At 35.9% G+C, this 22542-nt stretch overlaps 1 protein-coding gene across 3 annotated transcripts in view; it reads right to left on the minus strand.

Moving 5' to 3' along the window:
* Positions 1–8328: 8328 nt before the first annotated feature.
* The window catches only part of LOC137286985 (suppressor of lurcher protein 1-like), a 563849-nt gene continuing 549635 nt past the window's right edge, over positions 8329–22542 (minus strand). For all 3 annotated transcript variants that reach the window (XM_067819057.1, XM_067819056.1, XM_067819055.1), the window contains 5 exons: positions 21551–21744; positions 18974–19012; positions 15690–15861; positions 14901–15148; positions 8329–13692 (listed from right to left, as the gene is read on the minus strand). In XM_067819057.1, coding sequence (XP_067675158.1) covers positions 13577–13692; positions 14901–15148; positions 15690–15861; positions 18974–19012; positions 21551–21744 — 769 coding nt within the window. In that variant the 3' untranslated portion in view covers positions 8329–13576. The remainder of the gene's footprint in view (positions 13693–14900; positions 15149–15689; positions 15862–18973; positions 19013–21550; positions 21745–22542) is intronic.

Genomic DNA, 22542 nt, shown 5'->3' on the forward strand with positions numbered 1-22542 from the left:
CTGTTGGGTTTTTTTTCATGGATTTATATAGACTGAAGTTCACCATATCTGTTGATATTTCTGTAAGTATACGTCAATAGCTGAATGTGAAATCATGTGGTTCAAAAGAAAGGAATACAGCCAGGTGTGTGAGATACGAAGGAGATGGCACATGTTAATGACTTAATAATTTTGTTGGCACTTGTGCATGTGCATCTCGAGCACCTGGCTGTCCCTTTTTCTGCACTCCTCTCTCATAACAAACACTGAACTGTGTCAATATTTTAATGATAATTTGTTAAAGGTCACATGCAACCAAAAAATCAAACATAACTTAACAAAAACACAGTTATCACTTGCTCATGATATATCAAATGCATTGGTGATCGTGAAAAAAAAAAAAAAAAATTATGAGCAGATAATCACAAATTAAAAGTGCAATATTTTGTACTTGGGTTTACCTCCCTCGAAATGAAGCAGCCGGAATACTGAACACAGTCAGAGACGGTGGGTGTGCACTCATGTGTAATGACGCCTTGTCATTGACTTCTGATAGATTTGCCAATACGCTCAGCTGGCTCTTTGTTTGTGACTTATAACCTCGATAGGTGTTGATTTCAAACTGCAGTAATTGAAGTGCATTGCCTATTGTCATTAGTAGACAGTCAGGCAGACATAGAGGTGTCAATAGTTTTCTCTGACAGAGTTTGCTTATCACAATCAACATATTTTTTTTGTGTTTTTTTTTCTTTTATGTAACAAGTAGATCATTTACTTGTTTATGTGCACAACCAAGATTAGACTACTGCTGGCATCCTCATACTCCGGGCAGGCATACTGTTTCAAGCTCCGCGAACCTACTCACTGCGCATGTGTTATGAGCACAGTGCAGCATAGCTGTTGAAACCACTTTTTCCCCCAGCGCTGGCGGAAACTTAGTGAATTGTTTGCACTCTGATTTCACGAGCTTTTTTTATCACATATTTTTTTCAACTTTATAGATTGAATTGGCATTTTTTTTTATGATTTGTTTCAGTAAGTGCATACCAAAACGTATCAGAATATGCAAAGTTCTAGTTTTCATTGCATGTGACCTTTAAACAACTGTTTTATTTGTAGGACATAAGTTCTGCAAAAACACTCAGCGGTGGTCTGACGTTTTGATTATGATCAGCCTGTCATTGAGTGTTTTATGTTTATTAGTTTTCACGACTACAATTCATTTTGACAGATTGTAATTTATACTCAATTAATAATGTCAACACTGTTCTTGGACTGTGTACAGTATGGTCATTACCAAACTTACATGTGTACAGAGTTGAGAGTGTTGAGGGCCTTGACCTATGTGCACAGTGTTGAAGTAATTTATGTTTGGTTCTCTGAAGAAATATATGTTTAGATCAAGGATGCATTTCTTGGAAATGAAATGACTCATATCAGCAGACATGAGGGAAGGATTAAACTGATATTTATTGAGGTTGTGGGTCCTATTTGGTAATGTAAACTGGTTTGACACACATGTCAGACTGATTAGGCATGTACAGATTTTACTCTCAAGCTGCCTGAAACTTTTTCTTTAACCTTAGAAAAGTTAGGATTGTGTTAATGAATAGAATGAAATCAGGTCATTATCAGTGATTTGTAATGTAACCATGGAGGTATGTTATTTATGGTATTGTTATGGGAGAAAAGAAAAACTATTGACACATTAATAGTATCTGTTACTATCATTAGTTTAGCAACAGACTTCTGTTGATAAGTGCATAGTGCAAAATAGAGGAAGTACCAGATTCGTTCACCTTGGTTTAGAGTTACCAGCCCCTGTTACCTCTTAGAACTCAATCTGAATTTTAAGTTTATTGTCATTTATTTAAAGAGTGAGTATGTGAGTTTAGTTTAACGCTGCACTCAGCAATATTCCAGCCATATGGCGGTGGTCTGTAAATAATCATGTCTGGACCAGACAATCCAGTGATCAACAACATGAGCATTGATCTGCCTAATTGGGAACCAGTGACGTGTGTCAAGTAAGTCAGCGAGCCTGACCAGCCGATCCTGTTAGTTGCCTCTTACAACAAGCATATTTGCCTTTTACAAACCTTATGCGGTTTAATTGACTGAGGATTATACGTGAAATTGCTGAAAAGTATGCGCAAATATGATCTATATGAACAGATTTGGTTTTGGGTTAAAGTTTTGTTAAGAATTTGCCAGTTTTCAATGTGTTTCATCATTTTGAACTCATGACAATAATTTTTTCCACATTACAAATTTGTTTAACAATACATCAGTTCATGTGTGAACAGTACCTTTAAACAGTATGGACAATTTTGCAAAATCAAGGTTAGGACAGTTGACTGAAGTCAATGGTTACATGTGCACTAATGAGGCTAAACTTTCGCTGGGTAGAACATTTTGATCCAAGTTAATTGTGTTTCACAACTACTGTTTACTAAAAATGTAAATTTTTTTATCATTTATAATAAGATTTCACCAAATAAATTATAGTGGATACTGAGAATTGTAAACTGTAAAACAGAACATATGGTCTGGCTGAATATTAAGAAAAAAATGTGTCACTTTTATGAAGTAAACTTATCGAAATTGTACAGTGCTTTAAACTGATGAATATATAAAAATTTATGAAAAGAAACTTCCTTTAAAGTTGAATATGGGACTCAGTGACATAGGAGATCAGCTTGGCAAAAAGTAGGCTTGCCTCTTTTGAATTTTAGCAAGGGCTCGGCAGTAGAGAAAATAGTGCAGTTCAAGGACTGTGTGACGTATCACCAGTCCTTATATTCTCATACTTACTATCTCTTGTGTTCACATTTAAAATGATGACAGTAAATGTCGATGTCAGCATTACCGATTATTTTCTGATACAATTCAGCTGGTATAAATAGCTCTAAAGATTTTAAGAATATATCAAAGAAAATCTTGATGACACTAGGTGTTCATGACAATGGTAAGCTAGCTGTCCGTAATAGTAGCACTTACCACTCTCACTACAGAGGGAATTTGGGTTTGTAAATAACAGCTGTCTAAACCCTGATTGGTTAGCTACAGTGAGTTATGGAAGAATAACATTTAAGTATCAGGTTATGAAAAAATAACATATTTAAGTATTGGGTTATGGAAGAATAACATATTTAAGTATCAGGTTAAGAAAAAAATAACATATTTAAGCATTGAGTTATGGAAGCAAAACATTTTTAAGTATTAGATTATGGAAGAATAACATATTTAAGTATTAGGTTATGGAAGCATAACATATTTAAGTATTGGGTTACAGAAGAATAACATATTTAAGTATTGGGTCATGGAAGAATAACATATTTAAGTATTTGGTTATGGAAGCATAACATATTTAAGTATTGGGTTATGGAAGAATAACATATTTAAGTATCATATTGTGAAATAATAACATATTTAAGTCTTGGGTTACGGAAGAATAACGTAATTTTAGTGTCGTGTTATGGAAGAATAACATATTTAAGTTTTGGGTTACAGAAGAATAATGTATGTAAGTATCAAGTTATGGAAGAATAACATATTTAAATAACAGGTTATTGTAAAATAATATATTTCAGTTACGTGTTATGGAAGAATAACATTTAAGTATCGTGTTATGGAAGAATAACATATTTGAATAACAGGTTATTGTAAAATAATATATTTCAGTTACGTGTTATGGAAGAATAACATTTAAGTATCGTGTTATGGAAGAATAACATATTTAAATAACAGGTTATTGTAAAATAATATATTTCAGTTACGTGTTATGGAAGAATAACATTTAAGTATCGTGTTATGGAAGAATAACATATTTGAATAACAGGTTATTGTAAAATAATATATTTCAGTTACGTGTTATGGAAGAATAACATTTAAGAATCGTGTTATGGAAGAATAACATATTTAAATAACAGGTTATTGTAAAATAATATATTTCAGTTACGTGTTATGGAAGAATAACATTTAAGTATCGTGTTATGGAAGAATAACATATTTAAATAACAGGTTATTGTAAAATATAACTAAACAAATGCTTATGTAATATAAATATAATCAATGAATACAAGAAGTTAGTTCTTAATGGCTGATCTTTGTTATATATCATGTGTTTGACTATTTTTATATTTTTTCAAGTCCTTGTAAACAGGAATTACATAACTTTCAATCACACTTAATGATTTTCATAATTTTCAAAGATGTATCTAATCGAGGCATAGATTATTTGGCTCAGATTTCTTTTCAAGTTCATTAAAATTGAAAGAGGCAGTAGCAACGATCATCAGAAAAGATGGCGTTAGATCTCTAATTTTATTACAAATCACACCTAGATATGATAATGAATGAGCTAAAACCATTGTGGCATGAAGTAAGAACAGATAAAATAGTCAAAACATTAAGCACAAATTTTGAAAATTTCATTATTGTGTAGATAATAATCCATAGTTGGTTGACAATCACTGAGAACATTTCATTGTCACAGACTATTAATTGAGCTAATCCAAAGCAAACAGTTACATTTGGGCTATCTGTTTTCTAAGAAATGAATGTTGAACAACATTTTTTAACTTTTGTGATCAATAAGATGGACTTTTGAACAGTCAGAGCTTTTCCATGAAATGCAGGACTTCTTGGAAATCCACAATATCGGGAACTGTTGTCCTTCATGTGAAGGCAAGTGAACTAAATATAGCCACAGCTCACAAGCAAAGGTGGGTCATGCTGAGTTACTTTCAAATATGCTTAGCACTCAAATTTGAATGCAATTTTCCAAATTTAGTCAAATTAAGTGCTACATTTTGTTCTTGTGATTGCTTATTACTTCAACTATTTTGTTAAATTTCTGTTTTTGAATAATCCTCGTTTGTAGGGGACTTCTAAGCTGAATTTTATTATGATGGAATTCATACAGCCAGGGTTTTGTTCTGTTGTTGCTAAGATATTAAATTCCATAAGATATCGAAATTTCTGATTCTTGTAGCTTAAGGTATTGAGGACCCAGTCTGGTGGATTTATATTGTATGTCTGAACAGACTCTGACTTAGGATTTTGAAATGAGAGTCATATTTGTTTATACATTCATATGACCTGGATTGTGGAGCAGGTTTAATTACATACATGTATCTTACTTTTTAAGATATAACATAATGTAGTTATTTAAGTAATAATGGAATGATGACAACAAATCACAAGATTCATTGTCCAAAGTTATACTTTAACTATGTATTTTACTTTTTATATAATGTGGTAATCAAAGAAATAACATACAATATTTTGTATGCATATATGACAACAAATTAGAATTAGTGGCACCTTGGGGTTTGGTATAATCCCTAGTTTACTGTACCTAGTCACAGAGATTCCAGAATACGACCTGAAAGCAATGTTGTCACTTGGTACCAGTTTCTGCGACAATTATATATGAAGCTGATACCAAACTGAGAGTCTGTACAAGTACATGCTTGAACTTTGTGTCTCTTGCCCTAACAGCAATTCAACCAAAACATCCAGTGCCTCAGGTGAAATACAGTTTATATTTATGACACATGAACAGACACAAAGTCAAAGACTGTTTCCTGCAGCAGTTCCTGGGGTTACAAGTGGACCATTTTTGTTTGCCACAACAACCTGACATAGGTCCATATCTAAGACCAATATAGACTGATGTTATCTTGAGTAGAGTGAAGTCCCTTGGTGAATTCCAAGGAGTTACATCAACCTAAGTTATTTTTCTTCATATTGTAATTTCTTGACACAGCATTTCACAATTCTTGGTTCATCCTTCCCTGCCAGTAAATGTTTGCATGTTCATAGTTTGAAGTGAAAAAATTTGGTCAGTGAATACAACAAAATAAAATGCATTGTACAGTAGCTTGCTAAGTCATACTAAAGTTTTATTTTTATTGGGAGACAATTTTGTTTAAATCTTCGCCTGCTGAAATCTGATGGAAGGATTTCAGTTTTCAGGATGTGTTGGTTTGAGAGTTTAATTGAGAAACAGTTTGCTTGACCCCCATGTTTTAAGTGATAAAAAGAAGGTTTGCCATGAACTGCTTTAGCTAAAGCATGAGGAGACTCATAAAAAGTTTACATGCAGAGTGTGAAATAGAGTTTGAGGCAGAGCTTGCCCAGCTGGCCAGCAAAGTTTGGAAACTATTTCCCAAGCTCTTTACATTTGGGTGAAATATCTTCTCTATATTATTCTAATTACATATGTGATTGTCATACACCATATGGGGCAATATTTCTTCAACCAATATAAATTTAGGTGTTTGAATGTCATTTCAAACTAATACACATATGGAAGAGAGTTGGATGTCAGCCTCTTTATTACGAGAAACACAGATAAAGATGACTAGCCATGCAACATTACACAAGTGCATTATGGCACTGTGGACATAAGCTTCATTAGCAAACATGGCTGTGTTGCAGTTTAATTGAGAGTTGAAATGCCACTATTTCAATTGGAAAAAGTTAAACATGATATTTCCTCAAGTGATTTTAGCAGAGGGAAGCATCTGTAAACCCCACATGGGATGCTTTGAGTGAGTTGTACTGTCCAATACTGTACTTGGTGATGACAACTGACTTGCATCGTGATGTCAGTTACCAAGGGTATGTTTGATTACGAGTGGGCAGACTAGAGTGGTATTGTGACGTATCACAAATAGTGTACTTTATCACCTGATAATGTAGTGTTGGGGCCTTTGATCTTTCAGTGAAGCATCTTAGAATTGGGAAAAACATTAACATGATAACTATATGTGCAGCACTAATGAAGAAGCCGACAGCCACAATGTGGATGTGTGATGCAGTGACTCAGGTAAGTCATGTCCAATATCAGGGTGAAGAAAGATGGCACTCTGTGTGTCCTACATGAGTTAGATTTGTTGAACTACAATTGAAAGGTCTACTGTCAGTAGCAAGAAATACCATAGGAATTCATATGTTTATGTTCTGAATTTTGGCTGATCAATTACTAAGGTCTGCCTGGAAGACAATAACATCACCTTCTTGTCTCTGACTGTTGTTGAACCAGGGTCACCAGACAGCTGACCATGTACAGTGGAAGCTGTCTAAACCGGCACTCGTTGGGACTGAAGAAATAATCCGGTTAAGACAAAGTGCTGGATTGTAGAGCTGATGGTAAACACACAAGCTATGGATGGGACTGAGATTTAATGCTGTTGTTGAAAACTTGCCAGATTGGACAGATGCCGGTTTTGACAGCTTCCTCTGAATGTAATATATTGAAAGGAATAATGGTCCGCTTATATAGCGCCATTCTAGGATGAATCTCTTGCTCAAAATGCAAAGACGGAAAAAGTGATTACATGTACCAAGAATATATCACTACTTGTACTAAATCTACCAACAGATTACATGAAGGTGTATCTAATCAAGCTGGCAGTTCATGTATTTATTCAGAACATTCAGTTAAATAATAGCAAAATAAATCAGTTGACATATTTTGACTTATCTAACCATGGTAATTCCTCAAAAACTTTGGTCACGGACGACATTACTGCCAAATTAAACACATGACAATAGACTATTATTGTGCCTTTCTTTGATAAATTCTAAATTCCATATATAATTTTGATAGATAACACCCAAATTCGAATAATAATTTTAGAAAGTTCATGAATATTTAATTCATTTTCCAAATAATTAAATTCATGAAGGATACCGTTCGATTCACCAATTACGCAAGTTGGTTGGTTGGTTGGTTGGTTTGTTGTTTAACGCCTCTCTCAGTAATCATCCCGTGGAAGTCTGTAAGTAATCTAGCCTAGAGCATGCAGTGATCAATGGAGCATTGATCAATGTGACTGAAATTCAATGACATGGGGTACAAGTCATTGAGCCTCACTGACCACCCAAACCCAATAGTTGCCTCTTACGACAACCATGGAGTACTGAAGACCAATTTTAGCCTGGATCTCTGTGAGTGAGTAAGTTCAGTTTTATGGTGCTTCTAGCAATATTCCAGCAACATCACTATGGGGAATACCAGAAATGAGCTCCACTCATTGTACCCATGTGGGGAACAGAACCCAGCTCTTTGACATGACAAGCGACCGCTTTAACCACTGGGCTACCCCACCGAGCCCACCGAGGTAAGAGCAGATGAAACTGCAGGCTGATCTTCCATTTTTGTTTGTTGTGTAATGCCACACTTGGCAATTATTCCAGACTGAAAATGGTTTGCAAGTGAATCACAAAAACTGTAGTATGCACTGACCACAAACAAAAATTGGGTTTCTGTGTTTCCACTGTGACATGACAGTTGATCCCAACTCCCTCAGTGTTAAAAGAAGACATGACAACAGATTGTTTGTACAGAAATAGAAAATTTTATTGTCATCTGCAGCATATACTATGCATGAAATTGAAGATATTATTTTGTATACATATGTACACTTGACAGTGGGTACGAGTTAACCCTTAGATGGTTTATGTGTGTTAACCCTATATGTATACATATATACAGTAGAATCGCCAGAACTGGACAAGTCAAAATAGTTCTTGTTTAACTCTTGATAAATCTATCAGAAAACTAAAACAACAGCTTAAAAATCAAAGTCCTAATTTAACATTCCTTAAAAGTGTTCAATAAATAATAACACTAAAATTACAGCTCATGCACATACCAAAATGGACAGAATATTCTAATATCCAGGCTTTTTATGTACACTGGAATGCTTTCTAACACATACCTTTTCCAGGACATAAATATGTGCTTCAGTATCATACAGAAGATTATTTCTTAAAAGAACTGATTTTTATGAATGTATTTTCATTTTTTTTGTATTTTTTGTATTTTTTTTGGTTTGTTTACAAATGCTTCGTTTTTATTTAAAATGACATGAAAACACTGCACAAAGAGTTAATGATGTTTATACAAGTGATAACTTGAGCTATGATTTAATTTCTTTCATGAAAAACGGCCACTGAGTTGAAATAAAATTATATCTAATTTTTTTTTCATGGCATACAGAACATTTTTCATGAAAACAGTACTGAATACTAAACATCCAAAGCATTGGTAACAGAAAAAACAATGCAATTTTTACCTGTTTTTTTTTGTATTTGTAAAACAGCTGTCAGACCAGCATATCCTGCACCAGATATTATAAGATGTTGATAGGAAAGTGGTATCATTGCATGTGTACTACAAGACTCATTCTGACTTATGGATTAGCAGGTTAACAGTGAAAATAATTTATATGACAGAGATGAAGTAACTTCTATGACGTGTTTAGACAATACCTACCATAATAAATATGCAGACAGATTTATATTTACTGTTAAGGCCAGACCAATTTTATTTCATATTTTATGGATCCGCATGCCATATTTTTTTCAAGAATAAGAAAAAAAGCATAAAAAACTTTTCCCCATTCAAATAATAAAATCCTGATGTTTTTATTGGCTAGAAATGTAAACTCACAAGAAAATACTTTTTAGGTTGTTTTTTTATCTATGATTCACTTCATGAATTAACAAAAGTAAAATACTTTGAGTATTCAGAAGGAATATTACTTTCATTGGAAATTTTATTTTTATTTTGTTACCCGCCTGCATTTAGGTTTTCAGTGGACTAAAATCCGTAACACTAGAAATAAAATTGGTCTGGCCTAAGGTAATCGTGCTTAAAATTCTGGAGAAAACGTTTGAAGTGTCAGGCATAACTGCACCAAATTCTGATTTTTTTACTGTTCAGGACTTTGAGGCCTTCACCGATCTTTGGTCAAAATCGTATCATAAGGACAAGTACACAAAGTCAGAGTGAGAGAGTATGGTTTTATGCCACTTTTAGCAATATTTCATGGTAGGAGACACCAGACATGGGCCTCACACATTGTACCACATGAGGAAATGAACCTAGGTCTTTGGTGTGATGAGTGATCACTTTAACCACTAGGCTACCCCACCGCTGATGAAACTGCAGACTGACTTCCATTTTTGTTTGTTGTTTAACGCGACACTTGGAAATATTCCAGAGTGATAATGGCTCTCTGACCTGAACATTTACTCTGATTTAAAAGATAAGAACTTGGTCTAAGTTTTCTACAATGGACATTTTCACAATACATTATCCATGACAGTGGTGTGTGTGTTTCAGCAGTTGCAATGTTCATGACAAGCTTGAAAAATGAAAAGATACCGATTCCCTAACAACACCTGATTTGACTTAGGAAAAATAACAGTTTGATGAGGAATTGAGTTTATTCAAATTATTCTTTCCTAAATCAAAGGTGAGAAGAACTTGGAACATCCTTGCAGGAATGCATACATACCTTTTGATAAAATGCTACACTTTACCCTTCTGGCTTGCCATCTTAAGCTCAGTGCCAGGCCCTCAGAGCACCATATTCTGAGAACTACAGCAGATTAGGATAAAAAATCCACTGCACTGACAAATGACAATAAATGAGACAGTGTCTACTTACATCAACAACTGACGATCAACAAGAAAGAAAAGCAACAGCTAACATATACCTCATGTGTTATCGGATACCGCAACAACGAGGTATTTGACATTACACATCAGCATTCTCCAACAGCATAAATCGATATCTGACTTCATTTTGACATGCGCATAAATCAACGGTCTCACATGAATATAAATTCTAAAATCAACATTTTCATATATATAATTCCTTGAGTTTATGAGTACAGTGTTTTGTTCTCATTGAGAGAATGCTGTATCATGGTGAAATCAACATGTATAGAGATAATGCTCAACATTTCCTAGGGATTCCATATAAACTTATCTCAAATTGTGAAATTTTTTTGAGGATGGAAACTGGTTGAATGATTGATGAATGGTTTGAGGAATGTGTATTCAATAGTAAGGAAGGACCAGCTCAAAGTGCATCAATGATTTCTCTGATCTATCCCATAGATAAATATGATGAGTGTGATGGAATTATGAACGAGTATAACAGCCTTAATCTTGCTTCAACATATGGCTGACCAGTTGATATTACAGGGTTAAAGTAAGGATTGGGTGAGTAATGAGAGAGGGGTAGGTGATATGTGTGTGTGGTAGCACTGCAATTAAAAAAGAGAACATTTTAAAGTGTCCAAAATGTTTCTGACTGTGCTTTGGGTCAAAGTATGTGACGCCAGGGCTTGGAAGAATCCATATTAACAATGGACGAATCCTCCATTTGAATGACTGTGTACAGAGAGAAGTTCATTTTGCTTTGTTTGAAATAAAGTCAGAGGAAAAATATATTTTTTCTGAAACTGCTTATGGAACTACTTGTTTGAAGCAAGATCTTTAACAGGATTCACCTAAAAACAATCAGGAAAAAGAAAAAGGGTTTGAAGTTTTGATGACCAAATTTGGTACGTACTGGTGTGTATTTAGATGGAACAAAACATTTGTTTCTAAGAAACAGGATCAGTTTCCAGACATTTGAACTTTTAATCCAAAGAAATCTAAATTGATTCTGAAAACAAACAAAGACATTAATGAAGTCAATAAACCAGTCTGTATGAGATTGCTTCTTATAAGTCTACGATGCACTGTTTCTCTGTTTAGATTATGAGAGAGATGTACCCTGGTATGTCAGGAGGGCAGGGGGCTGGTCAGTGAGGGGAGATGGGGAGGGAGGTGGAGGTTTAAGAGGATGTGTTGAGGGTGTTGTAAACTATTGGGGGCTATTGATAATGAACCTGAGTGTAACAGTCTTAGCACTATGAAGACATATCAGATCCATAACCCACGTGAACAGGCATGAAGGAATTCATGCATGTAATTCCTCATTTTTTAAAAATGAACAATATTTTAAACCATTTATCACTTCAGCCTGAAGCAGTAATGATTTTATGGAACAGTGATATATTTTTTTAGATGATGATGATGATGATGATGATGATGACTGACAACTTTATTCAATAATTTCTCATATACAATCACTGTGACATCATATATCAATTAGAATGTGTGAAAAAGACTTGACTTAAGCGAAAAAGCAATCATTGCCTATAAGCTATGCCTACATTTGTCAAAGAACTTCACTTATCTTGGCTAATCATGTAGACACAAATGCTGATGCTATAAAGACGCCATATGCTGACATATAGGTCTTGATGCAATCTGATGTCATACACCATTGGGCAGACTTAAAGTTCACTATACTATATATCTACATACACAGGCATGTTGTCACAATATCGTTTATGTTACAAGAAACAGCATGTCTAATGATGCACATTTCACATTGTTTATACATGTACATATCGTAGTCATGCTTCTAGGGTCTGTCACAAAACTCTTGCAAGTCTTTTTCTAAATGTTGGCAAATATATAATTGTTTAAAATCATGAATTGAATTTTTCACTAAAAGTAAATGTTACAGCACACTACAGCAGTTTGGTGTTGAAATCATGTGCAGTATTATATAGTTCTTGAAAAAGACGTGAAGTTTTTGATATGACCCCTCTAATTCCTGTCACATCTGGTGATATTTAAGGCAAGTTTGTGGTGTATCACTTGTAACACTGACAACTTTCAACCAATCACAGTTAAGATCAGCAGTCAGCTGACCTGATAGTTAATCCTCATTGGTTGGGAGGATTACATAACTGATACATATTGATAAACACACTGGATGACAAAAATGAGATACTTCTCCAGATGCAGTCATCACTTCCATGACAGCAGCATTTAAAATAATTATTTACATAGTGCTATGTAAATATACACAGGTGTAGTATTTTGGAAAATGTTGACCAAACATTCTCAAAGGTTGAGATCTTGATCTGTACAGGGACATTTTGATTTCTAAAAACCATGTAATTCTTTCATTCCAAAACAAATGTATTTCAAAATATAAGTAAATAATGTGAGTTCAAAAATTTTCCCCCAAATCAAAAAATTATGTCTGGTTATATTGACCAAATATCAAATACATGTTTTCTGAAATATGTTTTGTTTTCTTTCAGAATATGACTAAATATGTTTAACAAATATGGAGCCTATTCTGAAGGTTCATGCAACTCTTGAAAAAACAGACCTAACAAAAAAATCTTAGCTAAAAGTAGTGGCAGAAATCTTCATTCCATATGTTACACAAATGCTAAGAAGAGTTTCAGTCTCTGTTTCTCAATGTCTTAACTCTTTGTTTTAGAGACCAGCATTCAACACATGTTCCCTTTGTTCCAAATGTCTGGAACCTTTGAGCACATAAGCAATGAAAATATTATAGCATTTTACAAATTTTCAATATGTTTATCAAACTGCCACTTGTTTGAAATGAAAACATTCAGTAACTTTCAGCGACACATGATAAAAAAAAACAACAATAAGGCAGATGAGCTATGAATATATTTACATAATGAGGTCATGGAGTTCAAGGTCAAACAAAAAAAGAAAATAATCATGAAAGGCAGTATTGTAAGCATAAGCACATAACATGGGCATGTAGAACAAAAAACAACCCTTATAACCAGTTTTGTCAGTAGTCAATTAGGAAAGGCCCAAACTAAATATGACACTTGATTTTGTTCACATTCCTTGAAGATGGCAGAGGTTGAGGTCATAGTTCAAGGTCAGGAGGTCAGGTCAGTGGATGACCTTGTGAGCAAGGAAGGCAAGTGTCAGGAAACAGACAATTACTGATGTTGTCGGTAAATTCTTTCCTGAACCACTGCTAGGTCTGTCGTACCGATGCATCATATCTGAAAAAAAAAAACCAGGATGTACAAAGCACATTATATAACAATTAACCAACCAACAAGTTCTACCATTATTCAAGTAAGTGTTCAAGGCCACTTTGAAAAATATTTACATGCATACCTGTGAGTAAGTCTGAGTGTATAAGCCAGTGTTTGAAGTAACTGCCTGCCTACTAGCAAAATGGTAGCTGACCTTTGCTGGGACCAGTCAAAAGTTACTGAGGCTACCCTGTCTGACTACTGATAATTTAGGAGCTGATTATGTTTCCTAAATCCTGACTTGCTAATTTTAGCGACAACACTGTCGTCAGAAAAAAAAACAAATAGTCAAATGCACGTTGTTACAAATAACTATCAAAATCATAAGTAGTAATGTCACTGGTCAGTTCTGAAGTGCCAGAGTATGACCCCATTGGTCCACCACTGGTTGAAAGCAAAATCCAGATGGCTAAGGAGAGTTCTCCAGCCCAAGGAATCTCAGGAAGTCATCGCTGGTGAGCAGATAGATTCACATGCATATGAGGCAGAAGGGGGAGAGGATGGTGAGGCCCAAACAGCTCAAGATTCTGACTGTGACAGATGCTATGATAGTGATGGCAGCATCTCAGATCTGGACAAATATAATGTGGAGGATTCTTCCAGTGATGATAACTGAAGTCCTTAAGATAATTTGATATGAAGATAATTTGAAAATGTACGAGTAACCATAGAGTGTGTCTCATCAATGTCAGAGGTAATAAGGTCTGTGATGTCTGTGAAACGAATACTCGAAGTATTTGCATATGTGCTGTTTTAGTCTATAAATTATCATGAATTATTGAGGCCCCACTTGCTACTGACAGTTTGAATCTATTTATAACACTGGCATAAGCTTCTCAAAAGAGGAAAGTTTGAAAGAAAACCTACTTGCATAGGGTTTAAGGAATACAAACAAGACACTCACAAGAGTCTGCTAAATCATTTTATATCATGCTGATGCTGACATTTGAAATGAGTTTATTGCAACTTCCTGACCTTTAAAGATGCAATAATAGTGCAACCTTAGCCAGGCAATTCAGATATTTTCAGACAGCAATTTGAACTTGGTTGAAATTGCATGTCCAGCTACAAAATTGTCATGGTGTAAGACAGCTTTACAAAACAGGCCCTCTGAACAGCTCGTCAAGTTTCTAGATGGACACAACTGACCAGTGTCCAAGAGTTCATGTTACCTGAATGATCACCATTGTTGACAGGTGTCATAGAACTACCTGAAGCCCCTTTGAACTGGTAGTAAGCAAAAAATCCTTCATCATCATAGACGTCGTTGGACTTGAACACTACCCTGAAGAATGGTCCGTCAGACTCGATAAATTCTTTCTTCTCGGAGCTCACACCACACAATCTGTGTAACTTCCTGTCGTCGGTGTCAGCAAAGTTGGAAAAGGAGACATAGTCACTGTGTGTTCCTTCATCACATCTGAAAAAATTAACAATTATGTCTGGGAATTTTGGTAAAAGGATGCATATATTTGTGGTACTACAACCAGGTCAAAGATCAGCAACTCAAGTCCTCAGGTTGAGTGGATCCAGAGTAGAACCTGGTTATTAGCTTGGACCATATCGGTTTGTGCGAGTAGTGAGTGAGTATGGTTTTATGCTGGTTTTAGCAATATTCCAGTAATATCATGTGGAAACACTAGAAATGGGCTTCAAATATTGTAGGGAATCAAAACCAGGTCTTTGGCATGACAAGCCAATGCATTAACGATGAGGCTACCCCACCATTTCTATTGTGTAAAGACCACACTTGGCCAAAATAATTCCAAATCCGACAGTTGGTACTCTTAAGATCTTGAAGAAACAGCCAGGTTGCTTAAAGATTAGTGGGGATCACCTTGCTTTGAAGCTTTGATTCATCCTAGTCCTAATTACAAGCACAGCAGTAAAATGTGATTATACTGCTATTAAGTAGGTGAGTGCAGTTTCTACAAACTGTCAAATTTCCTTGATTCAATCACCTTGGGCCAATGCCTTCAACTTGAAATACTGGAAATTCTATATGAACAGTCTCCTTCCCCTTGCCGTAGAAGAGATAGTGGCATTCCGTGTTCCGAGGGTACAAGCCCGGGTAGTTGGGTGAGGTGAAGTTTCCATGGGACCCACGCTGGCTGTAGTAGTTGAATACACACACTGAAACCGACAAGTCAAACATTAGTCTCAATGAAATAACACTTCCAACAAGTCAAACATTAGTCTCATTGAAACACTTTCAACAAGTCAAACATTAGCATCAGTGAAACAAACACTTAACACAAAGTAAACATTAGCCTCAATGATACAAGAACTTAACATATGTCAAACCTTAGCCTAAAAAAAACAAAACAAACAACACAAGTCAAACATTTGCTCCAAAGAAACACACGGAACACAAGTAAAATATTTGCTTCAATGAAACAAAGTCAAACATAAGTCTCAATGAAAAAAAACACACCAAAACTTAACACAAGTCTAACATTAGCATCAGGGTAGTTGCTGTGACTGAAGATAAACTAACCAAACATGTCCATAACAGTAATAAAACGTACCAGATACAAAACATGCAGGCTGGGGCACCTAGGCCATGTATTAGCCTAATATTTGACAATGAAAATATTTCTTATCACTCATTGCTTCAATTTTTAACTGATATCTTATAATAACCAAAGTTCTATAAATGAATCATCACACACAAACAAAAGCTTATTGTGTGCTATAAACTCATTCATTCCAATTGTTCTCCCACACAAATGCCAAGTCCCTTCAGACGATACTCCATCAAAGATAACTTAATCAAATCAATCCCTTTGATGTCCAGACTAAACAATCCTTGCTATTATCGGTGATAATTTCTTCACAGTTCCCTGCCAGTCATCTATCGGGACACAGTATGGAAGCAAAACTTTCACTGTGAATGTGTTCACACGTGAAATGATACTACCAAGGGAGACAAATCTGTCAAGCTTGGTAGGAAAGAGCTGAGTTGGACGTACTTGTTACAGATGTTGAGAATCACTTATCAGTTAGAAGTAATCTAACTAATGTATGATCTAGTTGAGCAACAACAAAGAGTTATATTGCTTTGACTGTGCTAGACAAGATGAGTGTCTATTTGATCAAAACTGAATTTAATGGGTGAGCTGGGTTATTGCTGTCTTGAAAAGGATCCCAGTTGTACTTAAGCAATATTTCTTTTATGCCTCTGCAATTCTCCAGCTATAGCTCTACATGATTCCAGCTACATTACAGCTATTCGGTGAACAGACAAAGCTATGCCAGACAAACACCACAGGGCTCTACATGATTACAGCTACATTACAGCTATTCAGTGAACAGACAAAGCTATGCCAGACAAACACCACAGGGCTCTACATGATTACAGCTACATTACAGCTATTGGTGAACAGACAAAGCTATGCGAGACAAACACCACAGGGCTCTACATGATTACAGCTACATTACAGCTATTCGGTGAACAGACAAAGCTATGTCAGACAAACACCACAGGGCTCTACATGATTACAGCTACATTACAGCTATCGGTGAACAGACAAAGCCATGCCAGACAAACACCACAGGGCTCTACATGATTACAGCTACATTACAGCTATTGGTGAACAGACAAAGCTATGCCAGACAAACACCACAGGGCTCTACATGATTACAGCTACATTACAGCTATTGGTGAACAGACAAAGCCATGCCAGACAAACACCACAGGGCTCTACATGATTACAGCTTCATTACAGCTATCAGTGAACAGACAAAGCCATGCCAGACAAACACCACAGGGCTCTACATGATTACAGCTACATTACAACTATCGGTGAACAGACAAAGCCATGCCAGACAAACACCACAGGGCTCTACATGATTACAGCTACATTACAGCTATCGGTGAACAGACAAAGCCATGCCAGACAAACACCACAGGGCTCTACATGATTACAGCTACATTACAGCTATCGGTGAACAGACAAAGCTATCCCAGACAAACACCCTGTGGCGTCTTTGTCTGAGTTCTAAGGTCGAATCCAACAGCAGTTTTACGCACCATCTTTTTTAGTGAGTGAGTATGGTTTTACGCCGCTTTTAGCAATATCGTGATGGGGCTTCACACATTGTACCCATGTGGATAATCGAACCTGGACCTTTGGTGTGATGAGCGAACACATTAACCACTAGGCTACCTCACCATCCCCATCTTTATTAATTCAACAATATCAGCTGCATCATACAATACTGCAGGCTGGTTAGGTAACCTTGATTTGTAACCATACACTTATTATGATTTGTAACCATACTCTTATTACACCAAAGGCTTATGTTCAGTTCCCCACAATTTCATGTTGCCTCTCTGTAATATTCCTGGAATACTGCTAAAAGCAATGTTAAAAATCACTAACTGAATACACAATATTGTATTTTCTTCCCTCACACATAAATGCTGTTTTCTGATTATCTAACACTTCTTCTATTTTTTTTAATGTGCTCCATTTACAAGCAAAGTACATTTCAATGTACCAATGGCATCTCATTCGTTACTTTGAGGTAGTACTTCTTTATCATGCATGTTTTGTGAATGCAAACAGATGGAAGGGAGATAACTCTAACTCTGTTTTTTTTTTTCTTGTTTCATCTGTAAAATCTAGCGATGACTCCAAAAAGATTTCTTCGCATTAAATAAATTTTGATAAAACATTCAAGCATAGTCCCTGTGAGTATTAACTATACCGAGGGGAATTACACTGCGGTGACTGTACTAAGACAAAACCTGCTGGCAAAACAGCAAGATGCGAGATTCACACAGGTTGGCTGAAGTGTACAATCCAATACCCATGCTATAAAGTTCTAAATTAACATTGAGGTATTTGGTAAGATAATAAGATTGTTCACTGGTCCCTCAAGGCTCAATGGGCTAATGAAAAATAAATAGTAATCGAGGGTACATAAACCCATGCCTCGCAAACAGTGACCAACTTACATTGTAATGTTTCGCCCTAAATCCATAATGAATAAATCATATCTTCGTCTTTACTGCCTATACCTTCTTAAAATCACATTCACTTAAACCCATCATTTAAATTCAGAAACTATGATACATTCAGCATCACGTAATCATCTGCAAGATGGCTCATACTGTCCAGAATGAAACTGAAATAAGAAATGAAAAAAGCAAAACATCTCACTTTGCATACTTAGATTATAAGATCTTCATTCCTACAAAGACGTACCACAAACAGTTACTCATACTCTGAATACTCACCTCCTCTGCTGTCTCGCTCACCACTTTTTATTCCGAAATCTAGATGAAAACAAAACAAATCTTGTCACCAATACATACAAAAAGGATCAAGAAGTTAGAAATACATCACAGGCCCTAATGGACTTTCAAACCTGTAGTTGAAACTATGAATGTTGTACTTCATAAACTGAAGATCTCCATGAATACCTGCAAAACTCACTGACTGATGGGGTTTGTTTTCACAATGGTTTTAGCAATATTCCCACATCACAGTGGGGGACACCAGAAGTGGGCTTCACACATTCTACCCAACTCAAGCACTAATAAGAAAATATATCACTATACATAAACTTAGGACAGACTGTTCTCCACAATAAGCAAGAAATGCAGTACTTTATATCAAAACATATGATCATAGATCAATGAGGGACTATTATTCATCTATAGTATGAAGACGTACAATTAGTGAGTAGTGTGGCACTATTATCCACAGCCTGAGGCATGGATCCAGCATGGGTCTAGACACTGTAATAAGAGCTCTGTGTGTGAATCTGTCACATTGTTTCCACGTTGTAAGGAAATCACCAACTGCTTGCTTGAGATATTTCATACAGTCTCCGATACTGACAACTAAATTGGCATTTACTAGACAGAATTCATACCTGCATGGACTGCTAAATGTCAGAGGCATCTTTCATTAAGTAAAGATTACAGGTGAGATGACATAAGCAATGGAGATTACAGGTGGGCTTTCTGTATTAGTAGCCATGGGGCAGCAGACTAGTAGTTATTCAAATGTGTCTTTTCTACCTGTGGATAATCTGAATAAAAATAAGTAATGATCTTTAAACTCTAAGTTGTGTCTGAAGAACTGCACTTGTTCACTGAAACAACTTTCAACTAACTTGTTCACTTTGTTGATACTTTATAGGTTTGCATACACCATGTTACTCCATTGCTCAATTTTCTCTTCCTCAAGCTATGAGTACACAATACCATTAAAAAGTGGTCAAATGTAACATATGTTATATTTGGGATTAGACTTGCTTGGTAAAATTCAGATTCCCATCCAGGATTTCAACCCCAAGCCTGAGAGTCATGCACCTAATCTGCTCAACCACTTCAACTTCTACAAAAATGAAAGTCGGACAACTGGTAGTGTAGACTGCAGACCTGTCCCTTAATCATCTGACTATTGTTCCCCATTGCCAAATTATAGATCTGTTCTTCAATCATCCAACAGTGTTCCTCACTTGCCCAGCTACCTGTCCCTCAATCATCCAACTATGCTCCCTATTGCGAAACTATCTGTTCATCAATCATCCAACAATGTTCCTCATTGCCAAGATATCTGTTCCTCATTCATCCGACTATGTCCCTCATTGCCAAACTATATGTCCATCAATCATTCAAGAATGTTCCTCAGCAGGCCAAATATCTGTCCCTCAATCATCGGACTATGTACCCCATTGCTAATTTATCTGTTCTTCGATCATCTAACAATGTTCCTCACTGCCCAACTATCTGTCCCTCAAATGTGCAACTATGTTCCCTATTGCCAAATTATCTGTTCTTCAATCATCCAATGATATTCCTCAATACCCAAATATATGTCCCTCAGTCATCCAGCTATGTCCCCTACTGTCAAATTATCTGTTCCTCAATCATCTCATAATGTTCCCCACATGCCCATAAACATCTTCCTCATTCACCAAACCTATCCTCCTCATTCACCTAACTGATCTTCCCCTAAAACAACCTTATCTTCCGCTATAACCAACATTTCTTTCTCAATAACCAACTTATCTTCTATCATAACCAACTTATCATCCTCCATAGCCAACTTATAATTCTCTATAACCAACTTATGTACCTCCACCACTGATCTGTGTCCTCAGGTGCTGCATCAGCAGTCAACTAAGTTCCTTTGCTACCCAAATATATTCCTCTTTTACAAAATGCATTCCTCCATCACCCAGCAATGTTCCTCAGCTATGACGCTACAGAATTACAAACTATGGCCTTTTCCTTTAGAAAAATGTTCATAAACTGGATAAAAACAATAGAGAAACCAAACCGTGCTGAGACCGGTGAGTATTAAGTTTACCCAACATTGATATGGATCTTTCTCTTTATTTTCCGAACATGAGGGCGATGTAGTCTGTTTCAAAGTTCTTCAGTGAAAGGTAATTGTATGGTTTGACAAAGTCCTTCTACAGACCAGGGTTCATTTCACTTCCATGAGCTATACATGACCTCAGTTCATTAACTTACAGAAAATGGACACAAGCACTTCAATACCACAGACCTGCCCAATGTATTCAAAGGATAAAAGGGAGTCTTGATACCCATCAGCTTTGTCACTGTAACTGACTTACATTTCAAATCTTGTTGCATGAGAGCAGGTGGCATTATTCCAATGGAAACAAAATCAGTGTTACTCACAACACATGTGCATTACAGTGTCTAGACAAGCACTTGCAGTGCAAGGTAACAACCATACATTCTCATTCTATCTTTTAGGGAATACAATTTCTGCAAAGCAAGGGACTAGACATTCTGATTCAATCTTTTAGGAAATGTAATCTGTGTACACACTGTTGACAAAACTGTAAACAGCTTTGAAGCCAGTTGTCATTCCTTTGGATGAGGGCTCGCTCTCAAACTGTACAGTCATCTTTGTACCAGCAGACATTAGTACTGGGGGCAGTTTCTTCCCACAGTACACACCCAGTTCCACGATCTTCCCGCTCAATGGTATTGTGACCTTGATGGAATCTGACCCAGCACAGCTGAAAAGATCAAGGAGAACAAGGGTCAAGGTCATTTTAAGCAGAGGTCAAGGTCATGTATAGGTTAGCAGTGAAATGGAAATCTTTTATCATGTTCACCTGGTATATCTTGACTGTTTAAAACAAATTCATTCTTATTTGAGGCGTATCATGACGGTTCATACAAATTCACCAATAATCTGGATTTGTCATCACTGTGGGTACAAGGAAACCAGAGACTGATAAGTTCTGGGGAATGATGAAATGCTATCCGAAATCCTGATATATCACCGCATTTTATGAATCATTGTTCATGTGATGATTCCAGTAATCAATTGCTGATACATTTTTTGTCCTTGTATTTTGCAGAAACCGTATGTCAAAGATTTTTATTGAAATTTTGTGAGCCTTAGTCAATAAATGACAATAATTAATTGGTCACCTGCTGCTGATGAATGTGTGATCTGTAGATGATGAAAGGGAATGGTGACCATTTTTAATAAAATTTTGACATCAAATAGCAGTTTTCAATGGGTTATATTAATTATGGGCACCTATAATTAATCACAGCTTTTTGTATAAGGTAACAGATCAATAGTTGTCACCATATTGCAGTAATGACAAATGATGTTACTCTCTGTAATGGTGCCATAGAGGCTAGAATTGATTCGCTATTGTATCCATATATAGCTTAAGGACAGATAAAGACTTCTTCAGCACACTAGATGCATTAAATTTAAAATTTAAAGAACACTTTGCAATAATGGTAAGAAACATTTTGGACATATTCAAATAGTCACCAAAAAGACTTATTGTTTT

The sequence above is a fragment of the Haliotis asinina genome, chromosome 6 (genome assembly GCF_037392515.1).
Source record: "Haliotis asinina isolate JCU_RB_2024 chromosome 6, JCU_Hal_asi_v2, whole genome shotgun sequence".
Taxonomy (NCBI): Eukaryota; Metazoa; Mollusca; class Gastropoda; order Lepetellida; family Haliotidae; genus Haliotis; species Haliotis asinina.